Source organism: Mirounga leonina, unplaced genomic scaffold (genome assembly GCF_011800145.1).
Source record: "Mirounga leonina isolate KUSES-001 unplaced genomic scaffold, KU_Mleo_1.0 Mir_197, whole genome shotgun sequence".
In the NCBI taxonomy this organism is placed as follows: Eukaryota; Metazoa; Chordata; class Mammalia; order Carnivora; family Phocidae; genus Mirounga; species Mirounga leonina.
The window spans coordinates 7,461,082-7,473,288 of record NW_023270494.1 but is presented as its reverse complement, the minus strand read 5'-3'; the positions used below and the strand labels follow the sequence as shown (position 1 = coordinate 7,473,288).

General features: G+C 56.4%; 1 protein-coding gene across 1 annotated transcript in view; it reads right to left on the bottom strand.

Annotated features, from left to right (window-relative positions):
- Positions 1–8,088: 8,088 nt before the first annotated feature.
- Positions 8,089–12,207, bottom strand: part of SDK2 (sidekick cell adhesion molecule 2) — a 131,967-nt gene continuing 127,848 nt past the window's right edge. Inside the window, exon 45 of the mRNA XM_035026354.1 lies at positions 8,089–8,442. Within this exon, the coding sequence (XP_034882245.1) occupies positions 8,089–8,442 (354 nt within the window). The remainder of the gene's footprint in view (positions 8,443–12,207) is intronic.

The window sequence follows — 12,207 nt, the reverse complement described above, 5'->3', positions numbered from 1 at the left end:
TGGCAGCAGTCAGGGAGACCTGCCCCTTTCCGGAGGGCAGCGGGTTCTGCCGCTGACCCACTTCCTGAGTCTCCCTTCTCTGAGGTCCAATGTCAGTTGTCATCTTGTCACCGTGCATCGCTGTGTGTCCCTTACACTCAGCCTGCTTCTCTCCTGTATGGCCTTGCAGCCCTGGTCCAGGCTGTGCAGAGGAAACTCCCTGCGGCAGGACCCCAGGAACTCCCCCTCAGGTGCAGTCACGGTGTCAGGACGGAAACAACTCCACCCCCCACCCCAAGAGGTGACAGAAGGCCACGGAAAGGAGCCGGCCTCTGATTCAGGGCCCAGTGTATGCAGGATGGGTCTAGGCAGGAGGACAAGGCCGGACAAGCACAGACAGCTGGCTGATTGCAGAGGGCAGGGTGAGGAGGAGTGGGGAGGTGAGCTGGAAAACTGCAAACAGATGTGGTCATTCGCCCAGCCCCGCCCCCACGGGTCACCCCGCCCACCCTCCGCCTCCTTCGGCCCCGCCCCACCGATTTCCTTCCAAGAAATGACGTGGGGACCACTTCTGAGGTGGCTTCTCTGACTTCCCACCATTCCCATCCGTTTTCTAGAGCCCTCCGGATCTTCCCTGCTATTGGCCAAATCCCTTTACAACCCATGCCACCAAAGTAAACAATCCAAGATCGCCAACTGTAGTTCAGGGTCATCCTGGGAGCCTTGAACTAGACCAGTGATTTTTCTCTGCAGAAGAGACCATGGATGGGAAGCAGGCCAGCACTGGGAGTTAGGGGACAGGCTCTAGCTCCGGGTCTCAGGCAGGAGTGTGGGCAGCTCCCTTCGCCCCCAGGGGCTGTCTTCAAGCTGGAACCCCTGGTGTTTTGGCTGGGGCAGTCCCCAGGCATGGGGGGCATCCCTGGGGGCCCTGGCCCTGTCACTTCAGGCGGGTTACTTGGACCCTCTGTGTTTCAGTTCCTGCCTTTGTGACACAGAATGAGTTAATTTGTGCAAAGTGGCTAGGAAAGCGTTTGGCCAAGGGTGAGCTCTTGTTCGTATGTACCCATGTCCTTGACCACATCCGGGTGTCTTCCATCTGGTGATGTACTGTTGGCTCCTAGCAGAAGTTGGGGAATGTGGAGCCTTGCTTTGTGAGGGTATGCGGTGTCCCCACCTACCAGGCACTGTGCCAGACCCAAACAAGCAGGTAGGTCCTGCCACTCCCTCTGCACTTACCCAGCAATGGCCACAGAGGGAGAGAGCCTCCCCGCCAAAGAATTCTGGTCACCGGCGTCTGTGATTAATATTTTGCAGATTGGTGGCGGGTGAGGGTTTTTCCTGACCTCAGGGAATGACTGTTATTTGGCTCTTACTGAGAGGTGGAAACAATTTAAGAAGGGGGGAGGTTGGGGAGAAACAGGAAAACAAGCATCCCATAGTTGCCAATTTAATTCAGGGCTGGCTGGTGCTCTTCTACAGAAAGCTAAGACAGCTGGGGGTGGGAGCGGAAGGGAGGCCTGAGGTCTGGGAGGTGCCTGGTCCTGGGACACTGCCAGCCTATGTGAGTCTGTTGAACCTAAACCCTCCAAGATAAAAGGCACACACTGGAGCTCCAGGGAGAGCCGATGATGCGTTCTCCAGGGCTGCCGTAACCAAGTACTGTAGACGGGCGTTGGCTGAGACCAACACAATTTTATTCTCTCCGGTTCTGGTGGCTGGAAGTCCAAAATCAAGGTGTCGGCAGGACCACACTCGCTCTGAAGGTTCTAGGGGAGCCTCCTTCCTGGCCTCCTCCAGCTTCTGGTGGCTCTTGCAGTCCTTGGCGTTCCTTGCCTTGTAGACACGCCACTCCCATCTCTGCATCTGTGTTCACATGGGCTTTCCCGCGTGTGTGTCTCTCTGTGTCCTCTCCTCTTCTTATAAGGACACCACTTGTTGGATTTAGGGCCCACCCTACGCCAGTATGACCTCATCTTAAATAATTGTATCTGCAAAGAACCTACCTCCAAATAAGGTCATGTTCTGCGGTTCCAGGTGGACATGGATTTCAGGGGTTCATAAGTCAACCTACTATGGTACCTTTGACTCCCTTATCTGGGGGTCATGCCACAGAGCTTCCAGCAAACATGGACTTGACCAGAAGCCACTTTAGAACAGGGGTCAGCAAACGCCACTTGTTTTTATATGACCCATGCGCTAAGAATGATTTTTACATTTTTAAAATGATCCAGAAAAAATAAAAACCAGAATGATATTGCAGTACACGTGAGAATTACAGAAAATTCTAATTTCAGTGTCCCTAAATAAAACTTGATGGGAACACAGCTACCCATTCATGTATTTACCTTCTCTGGCTGCTTCCTTGCTAGGACACGGACCATGTGGCCCGAAAAGCCTGAAATATTTACCACCTGGCCTTTTAGGGAAAACGTTTGTCCACCCCTGTGAAGGTCGCTATCTTGAAACAATGTTTCCTGCCTGGCCTGCATCCTTCCAGAATGTGGAGGGCTCCCCAGACGTCCAGGTCGAGCAGTGTCTGACCCCTGGCTGGAGGCTGCTTGGTGGTTAAGGGACGGTGGGGGGAGAGGGGTCGTGTGCAGGGAAGCCAGGCAGGCCTGGGGTCCAGTTCTGGCTCTCACACTTACCTGGCTTTCCACGTCTGGGTGTCCTTCTCTGGTAAATGAGCAAGAGGCGAATTCCTGCATCATGGGGCTGCTGTGAGGATTAATGGAGTGCAGAAAGGGGCCTTCAGCACAGTGCTCGGGGGTGGGATGCGGTCAGTAAAGGTCAACTGCTCCTCCGGCTAGTGCAGGCGATTGCAGCCAACTGAAAGTCAAAGACCTTTTAAATTCTAGAATATGCCAGAAAATCCCACCTATTCTGGCGGAAGCTCCCAGCAAGCCTATTTGGGTCTAATTCCACTCTTCAACGTTGAAAAAAGAGTAAGAGAATTGAGTGGAAGGGTGGAACTTCCACGGGGACATGAGCATCAGAAGACACACCTAAGCGCTGCTGTGGGCCCGCCAGCCACTGGGTGACCTTCCTGTCCACCTTTCTCTGCACCCCCGGGGGGAGGCCGGCCCACATGGACTGCATCCCATCGCCCTCTGACTTCCTGCTGAATTTGGATCATAAGGAGCCCAAAAGGGAGGCTGGAGGACGGACGGAAGGCGAGCCAGGCCCAGGTTGGGAGGTGGTGCTTCTCCGGCTCCCAACTGGCCCCTGTGCGGCATCTCTCTCTCCATCCAGCCTCCTCTGTCTGCAGGTTCCAGTAACTTCCTCTTCTGTCCTCTGCAGGCCTGGGCGGGTAATGGCACCAGGTGATCTTGACTTTGGGTCCCGTGGTGTTCCTTGAGCTCCCCGGCGCTTTACTGCAATTTTGCAACATTTTCCTTAAATGGCCCTAATTAGAGGATCCTGTTGGTTTCCAGCATGAGTGATACACTCTGAAAAGCAGGCTTCACTCTCCTCCCAGGGACGCCCCCCTCCACCCAATGTCTAAGATTCAGGAGTTTTCTACTGATGCGTTTTCCAGCTAGGTGACTTCCAAGCTCCCTGCATGTGGAACTGGACACTGCAAGTCCTCAATCCATAATTTCTATACATTTTTGCTTTCTTTTAAAGAAACAGACTGGAATTCACTGATGATCCATGATAGATGTGATTTATGTAAGAAAAGCAACAAAGAACTGTATCTATGGAGCCCATTCTTGGGAAAAGAAAAACGCCACGGCCCAACATGAACAGATTGGTGAATGAATTTACATGTGTGTTTTAAGAAAAAATAGCACACAAGGGTGTATATATGTAGATTTTTAAATTCCCTGCTTCGTTTGGATTAGTTGAGCAGTCTCTGTGGGAGTGTCTGATGTACATTACACAGTCGACTTTGTAAAATAAGTCTGCTCATCGAGTGGCCTTCCATGAATATTCCCATCGTTTGTCCTTAGTTCCCTTTCTATTTGAATCTGACTGTATGTGGGAGAAATGTGGGATCGTGTAATACCAACACCACGGTACTCAGAAACTCAGCCATTCAAGCCCTCCCTCTCAACCCAGGGGGACTAACTAGGTTAATTCCACCAAGTACCACGGTGGCTCCTGAAACACCCACATCAGGGTCTGCGGTGCTGGCTTGGTAGGAATGAAGATGAACATGGGCAAGGAACTGGCCTTAAAATATCACAGAGGCAGCCAACGCCTCTGGGGCCAGACGGCTTTAGGGCAAACCCCGGCTTTTCCAATTCTCAAGGAAGCCACTTAAATTCTCCCTGATCCGGTTTCCCTCCGGAAGGTACTGTCAGGACTCCCCGAGGTAATCAGTGTAAAGCGGTAAGAACAGTGTCTGGCCGACAGTGAATGGCACACAAGTGTTAGCTAATGTCATCCATCAGTGCCGTGTTGCCTCTCATTTGTTGTGATCTGGGTGGCTCTTATCCTCAAAGCGTAAAATAAATAAAATAGCGCGCTTCATTTGAAGGCACGGATGGCCACTCACCTACGAATTGAGAAGGCAAGTGAGTGGGACCCCTGTTGCTACAAAAACACAGCCTGGCTAACACTGGATTGCTTCAGCATGATGCGAGGGTAGCAGTCCCCACTTAACCCTCCAGGGAGGAGAAGAATAAATAAATGTCACTTCAGAACTCCAAAAAAAAAAAAAAAAAAAAAAAAAGTTTATTTATAAAATACTGACAAGTTTGACAGGCCATGGGACATCTCGTAGTATATATTTCAAATCAATTTCGTTCTTACCTTTCATTTAAAAAATAAACCCGCTAACAAGCTATGTGACGTATAGATATATATATTTTTTCTTACAGATAGAGACACCTGCCACAATGAATACTCTCCCCATAATTTATTATATCTTTTAAATCAAAAAATAAAGATTTGTGTTGGGTTTTTGTTTTTGGAGTCTATGTGTATAAAGAAAGGTAACACGTTTGAATGCTTTTGGTTATTCTTACGGAAACAAAGAGAAGGGGGTGGTCCCAAGAGAGGGCATGTGTGCTCTGGGTGGTGGGCAGGTTTGCCACTGGGCAGGACCATGCAGAGGCACTCGGATCGGGCGACTGCTGCTAGGGTTGGGGTCGGGGGGGAGGTCGCCCCCGTTCCTGTCCTCCGGCCCCTCACGCCATGGGCACCATGGGAAGGTGAGGGGAGCCCCTGCCCCAAGTGGGCTCTGGGAGGCTCTGGCACCTTTAAAAGCTCTGCCCAGGGAGGTGTGGGCAGAGACAGAAGGCCTCGAGCCAGCGGTGCTCTGGGCGGGGGCAGCCAGAAGTGTCCTTGTTCCTTCTGAGTCACGGCAGTGTCAGGTGAGGGGACGAGACAGGCAGCCTGGGTTTGCAAGCTCCCCGGGGCCCTGGGAGAAAGGTGCTTCTGGAACCGGAGCCGCTTTCTGGTTCGTCTTGGCAGCCTGGGTGCTGAACGGCTTGCACGCTGGAGGCGTGGCGGCGCTGGGGGGCCAAGCGCAGGTTGCCGGGTGGACCCCAGGTTTCCCCAGGGGCACGGTGAGGCAGAGCCAAGGACACAGAGGGGTCCTGCTGTGAACCTGCTGCAGGTGATCACGCAGACAGGGGCCCCGGCATCATCGGCCCAGGGAAGTTCCCTGTTACCCACGGGCAGTGCCCACCCAGCACACCGTTCTCATGCGGCCGGGGGTCTGGCCGGGGGGTGGAGGGCCTCCACTGCCCCAGCAGATATGTAAACGAGGGCAGAGATGTCCTCTAAGAACTCTAGAGCTCCACGGCGGGAGACCTGGGCTTCCCGATGCGGGTGGGGCGGCGGGGCAACATTTTGGGTGGGTGGATGTGGACTGAGGGCTTGGACGTTCACCTTGGGCCGTGCCTGCCTTCCGGCTTGCGCAGCGTCCTCGCCCCCTGAGACAACCGATCCCGGCTGCCTTCGGGGGCAGGGACCCCGGCTGCCCGGGCCTCACGGGGCACAGACAGCTTCGGCCATCAGAAGGAATCGCAAGCCTCTTTGCGAACACACGCCTGGATGTGTGTGTGTGTGCGTGTGTGTGCGTGAGCCCAGGCGTGCACGGGCACCTTGCTGAGTGTGCATGGGTGTGTCAGTGTGGGCGTGAAGGAGCGTGTGGGGAGGGGAGGGTGCACATCTCAGTGCCCCAGGCAATCCATGAAAGGCAAAGGAAATGTGGCCTCGTGTGCAGTACACACATGCGCGTGCACAAACACACACACACACACACAGGGCTTCACTCGTCCCACCTCCCCCCACCCCACACACACACCCAGAGCCCCCCCTGCGCTGGGCTCAATTCATTCCCCAGTGCAAACTGGGAACTTCCATAAATGGCTAAACACACAGCAGATAAGGAAAAGGATGAGGTTGTTAAAAAAAGATGAGATGAAAAAGGAGGAGGAAGCGGGAGATCACACGCCAGCCGATGTGCTACCATGGAGACATGAGCTGTGTGTACAGGGCAGAGCTCGGGCCTGTGTCCTCACAGCCCGGGCCAGTGAACTTCCCTCCCCAGAGCCCCCTCAGCTGGTGTTGGCCTGTGGGGCTGGGTGCAGACCCTCGCTTTCCTTGGCTTGCTCCCCAAATCCCCCTCTCAGGCCTCCCCTAACCGTTCCCCTCAGCCCCCGAGATGGGGCCTATGTGTGGCACCCCCAGAGAGCCCTGTCCCACGGAGGGCCCCACGCGGAACCGAACAGGTCCCTGCAGGACCCTCTCCTCTCCCGGAGGCAGCCGTCCACCCAAACCCGCGGCGCTGGGCCTGCTGGGGGCACTTGACTCTTTGTAAACCGGGTGCTGGGCTGACCAGGCAAATTCTGGGAGCTCTGGTTTCTAGACCAGGGGCTTGGCCCACCCCTCGGGGCTTCTGTACCCCTGTGCTTGGCGGGGTGGGGGGGGGATGTGTTTTAGATGTGGATCGCTCCAGGGTGAGAGCGAGAGGGACCACACATCCCGTGTGTGGAGTGAGTGTCCCGTTTGGCTAGGACCCACAGGGATTTGTCTTGGAGAGGATCTCTAGACCCTTCTCCCTGCCAAGTGCATGGGGGACCTGTGTGTGTGTCTCAGGAGGAAGGGATCTATCTAGGGACAGGGGTGTGTCTGCCTAGATGGCCATTCCTCACCCTGCCTAGCTCCCCAGTCCTGTGCCTGCCGAACTTCCTTGTCTAAGAAGCTTCCTTTCAGGAGGGAAGAAAGAGAGTAGTCAAGCTTCTTTCTTAACGTTCTTCATTTCCTGCCTTAGGGCCCAGTTATCCCAGTGATGCCTGGCCAGTGCCCTGTACCTCTGCCCCCCGGGTTCACCTCTCCTGGTCTGCGCTCAGGAAAGTGAATTCAAGTAAAGCCATAGCTGGGTTCAGTGGTGCTGGGGGGGGGGGGGCTCTCCCCACCCCCCCCACCCCCCCAGGCCCCTCTTCCTTGGATTCACCACAAAAAGAGTGTATAAGAAACAAAGAGCTAGCTAGGCAGACTCTCACCCCTTTGTTAGTTTCCTTTTTCTAAATAAACCAGATGCTTGGTGGAGACGTTGAGCCAGGGAGGGGACAGCAGAGTGTGAGGAGCAGGCCAGGGGGCCAGGCCGTCCATCCGTCTGTCCGAGGCCTGCCAGTGATGCATGGGGAGGGGTGGGCGGGTGCAGAGAGAGAAGGTGAGCTTTGCCCTCCCACAGGGATGCCCAGCCTTGCACACCAGCCTTGCACACCAGCAGTCAGCTGTGGGCCCAGGGCCCCAGCACATATGGAAGGGGCAGCTGTCAGGACTTCCAGAAGCTTCTCGTCCCCTCAGCACGCTGCCCTACAGCTCTCCTGGCCTCAGCTTTCTCGCCGCCCTGCCACCTCTCTCAGGCCCGGTCCAGCAGCCCCGACTCTGAGCACAGTCTGCAAAGGGATCAGAGAACCCCACAATCTGGAGCCGACCAACCGTCGGCCACGCAGAGCCTCCCTCATGGCTTCCTTCTCCTCCTTCTCAACACCGGCTTTGCTGGCCCTGGAATCTCTGGAAAAATAAACTCAGGAGGTGAAAAGTTGACTTGGTTTCTTGGTGTTTTTGTTTTCTGGCAGGCAGTGCGGGGAGGGGCGGACGGGGAGTTTGGTGCCGTTTTTTTTTTTCTTTCCTTTCCCCCTTCCGACGTCAAACAAATGAGGAAAATCCTGCTATAGGAGCCCGGGAGCCGGGGGTGAGGCTGCTGGGGGGGCGGTAGAGGGTGCTCTGCTGACTCGGGGGGTTCGGGGGGTTCTGGGGCGTTGGGGTCCGACTGGCCTTGGGCCGGAAGAGGCTGCCCTGCTGGGCGCTGTTGCTGTTGGCCACGGTGTTGGGGTCCGGCTCGCCCGAGTCGCTCTCCGTGTAGCTGTAGGCCTGCGCCCGCGAGATCCCCTTCTGCTGCCGCCGCCATGAGTTATAGTATGTGGGGTCGCTGATGTAGTGGTTGACAAAAGAGTGGGCCTTCTGGTGGGTCGAGTCAGCCTCGTACTCACTGTCGCTTCCCTGGGAGGACAGAGAATCGGGGAGTCAGGGGCCCCGAGGGGCCAGCTTGCAGCAGGTGCCCCGGTCTGAATCTCCCAAGCCCTGGACGGGGGGCCACCGCCGTCCCCTCACCGCCAAGGGGGCCCGATGCAAAGTTGGGCCCACCTCCCCTGCCTTTGGAGCGGATCGTGGGGCCGAAGGGTCTACCGTGGGGCTGGCACACGGCCTGCAGGCACCTGACGTGAATCTGAACTCGGAAGACCTGAGTTCTAATCCTTTTTTTTTTTTTTTCCAATTGAGGGGAAATTCATAGAACATAAAGTTAACCGTTTTAAAGCGTAAGGTTCCGTGGCTTTTAGTCCATTCACAATGTTGTGCAGCCATTGTTCTGTGTGGTTCCAGAACAGTTTCATCAGCCTCTGCCCTCATTCCCCGTTCCTTCCCCGCCCCCACTCCGGGTGACCACTGACCCGCTTTCTATTTCTGGGGATCTACCTACTCTGGGCATTTCATACAGATGGGATCGTACAGTATGTGGCTCATGGGCCTGGCTTCTTTCACTTAGCGTAATGTTTTCGAGATTGAATTCATCCTGCCTTTTCATTTGCTGTATTTCTGATGCTCTGGCACCTGAGGCCTTGCTGACTCTGGAGAGGAAATGGGCTCCCGGGGCTGGTCGGTCCCTGCAGCTAGCGATGCCTTTTCCTATCACACTGACTCACTCTCCCCTGCCCCTCGTCACCCCAGGGCCGGGTACCAGACAACCAAGGGACAGCCCCTCTACCCCAAAGCCCACTGAATTTAGTCAAACAAACCCAAGCCTGCTCCCACAATGAAGGCTCCTGCCCACATGTCCCTCCTGTTCCCTCTGATTCCTGGGGACCCCGGTGCCTCCCCAAAATGGCCCTGCATGGTGTGATATGTCCCCTCTACTTGGGAACTGTGAATAATTCGATTTTTCAAGGGCGGTCATCTCCTGATCCGTTCGTGCATGATATACTGAGTTCCACCCTTGGTCTACCTCTGACTTACGGTGTGACTGGGGACCGAGCCAGGGCCAGACCTGCAGAGGCTCCTGGCTCCGAAGAGAGATGCTGGTGCCCACCCATGTGTGACCCAGGATAAAAGCAACCCTCAGTTATAAAACGAGCATGCGAAAAATAGCAACAGAAGGTCCGAATTTCACACGATGACTGCCCTGTGGCTTTTTCTCCTAAACGCAAAACATTAAATTATTCCTAAAACTGTCACTACTTCCATGTCCCACCGTTGCTTCATCTGCCTATGGGGGAATCAGCAGGAGACAAGAGTCAGGCTGGGTTGTGAAGTAAAACAGCCTTCGCTCGTTGGGTCGGATCTGCATCGTGGAGCTAAAAATATCGAGCGCCCCTCCCCCGCGCCCGGCTCCCAGCACTGTTTTGAGAACCAAGAAGAGGACAGATGGGAACACCCTTAGAATGCTCTGGAAGAGACATGCTCTGATTTGAGCGAACAGTACACTCTCAGGGCAATGCAGCTCCGAAGGCCTGCGTCAGGTTACCACGTCCCGGCCCGAATACACGGAGACAGTAAACGCCATCAACCTACTTCGGATAAAAACAGCAAGAGAGCCCAGTGGGCCCAAAGCGAACGCGTGTGTCCTTCTTGACAGGTAGAGCAGACGGAGAGCTGCTGACCTTGCTGCAAGGTGTCGGAGCCACGGGGAGTGCAAGGTGCACCTGCCCTCAGGAGCCCGAAGGCCCGTAGGGCGTCGAGCCCCTCTCGGCAAAGAGCTCCAAGGACAGAACTGCGGCAATGCCAGGCCGGGGAGCAGGCCCTCTGCCAGGCGGCAGGAACCTGTGGTCAACTTTCACACCTCGGGGTGGTGGCGGCTACCACTCCGCGAGTACGGAGAACCCCAGTTCTCTCTCCTGTGCAGAGAGGGTGAGGGTTCGCCCCGAGACACACAGAACCGAGGGACTCGGGTCTGCCGGGTGTTCCAAAGCCCACATGTGCTCTGAACAAACCCCCTCCTGTCTGGAGACGGAACGAGAGCCCTTCTGCCCTCCCAGCAGGGATTGCGTACTCCCTCCTGGATCTGCAAATTCCTGTTGTCTGGCCCCTCCCCTCCTCCACCTCACCCCTCCACAGTCCTGGCTGCTCTCCTTACCACCACCCTGCACACCCTCCCAGGACCTCAGTCCTCTTGGCAGCCGAACTGGCTGCCAGAGACAATGGAAAGTCCCTCGCTCGTCCCATGACGCAGAACAGCACAATGTGAGCCCCTTTCCTTGCCTACTGCCCAGCTGCTGGCCCAGGAGGGAACAAAGGGGCCATACAGACAGGGGCTCCATATGCCAAACGTGGGGAGGGGGCTGAGGGCTGGGCACCTGAGGCCTGGGGCTTCGAGGTGGCGGCCCAGAGGCAGGAGAAGTCTGAGCAGGCTGTGGTAGATGCCATGAGGCAGGGGGCCGGAGAGGGGAGGCCCTGGTCCAGGAGCAGCAAGGGTCTGTAAGTGCAGGACATGGGAGAGGGCCACCTCACAGTTCTGCCTATGGGTCAGGTCTTTCCAGAAGGGCCTCCACCAGCTGGCCTGAATAGCTGCTAGCATCCTTGTTAGAGGTTCTAGAACTCTGGCTAGCCCCGCAGGGGAGTCCCCATCACTGCAGCCCCATCTAGGAGGTGACTGTGGTGTGGCCAAGTTCTGACTCTGTCCCTTGCTAGCTAGATTAAGTTTGGACCCATCACCTGGCCTCTCCCAGCCTCAGTATCCTTGTCTGTCAAATGGGTAGATACCTGCAATTCACAGGGTGAAAAAGGCTTGGAAGCGGCCCCCCAGGAGGGATCAGAAGGAGCTGGGGTCACAGAGGGTGACTCAGTGCTCAGGTGGCCGGGAAAGGGGAAGGATGTTCAGCTTCTGCCCTCCCCTCCAAAAGTAAAGCATCACTAGAGTGGCGATGAGCCTCTCTGGCCCTCCCGGGGGCCCCAACCCCAAAGCCCATTCATGCACATCATCACGGGTCTGACGGCTACCAACTGCTGAGCACCTACTGTGTGTGGGACACTGTGGGGCGGCCTTCCTGATGCGCACGGAAAAGCGGGGGAAGCAAGAGTTGCGCGGGGTGGGGGGGGGAGGAGCAGGGGCTTAGAGATGGGCCTGCCCCACCCCCAGCTCTCCGAAGCCTTCGGGAGAGGGGGGTGCTTTGCCTCAGCGACTGCTCTTCTGCCGCCACCTCCTCCAACATCTGTTTCTTTTCTGCATGGGGGTGGGGTGAGAAGGGGAGAAAGCAGGCAAGGGGGGACCCAGGGCGCCCATTCCAGCTTTCAACTCTCACGCGGGCCTCGGTAATTGAATGCAGCTTCCCAGTAACCGACCCAGCACAAAGGAGACCTTTCACGGGGCAGTCCCGCCAGGCCGCCAGGCAATCAGGGGACTGCTCCAGCTCTGGGCCTCTTAACAGCTCCTCAAAGCCACTCACTCAGCAATTACCAGGCTTGGGGAGGGGCGCGGGGAGGGGGCCAGTGGGAGGGGGGACCCCGACAAGAGCCCGCAACAAAAGAAGGGGGGCAAAGGAGAGCCTCTTGTTCTCCTGCTGCTGCCAGCATGGGGTGGGGTGGGGTGGGGTGGGGATCCTGCACCAGACTCAGGAGGCGATGGGCGTGGGACCCGGGGCCCAGGCAGGGTGCCCTCATCTTGTTGAGGCTCCTGAGGTCTGGCAGGAATGTGTTGCCCCGGTTGACAGGAGGTCCCCTGTACCCGCTCCTTTGGAGGCTGGAAGCTGGAGCCCCTCCCTCACCTATGGCCCA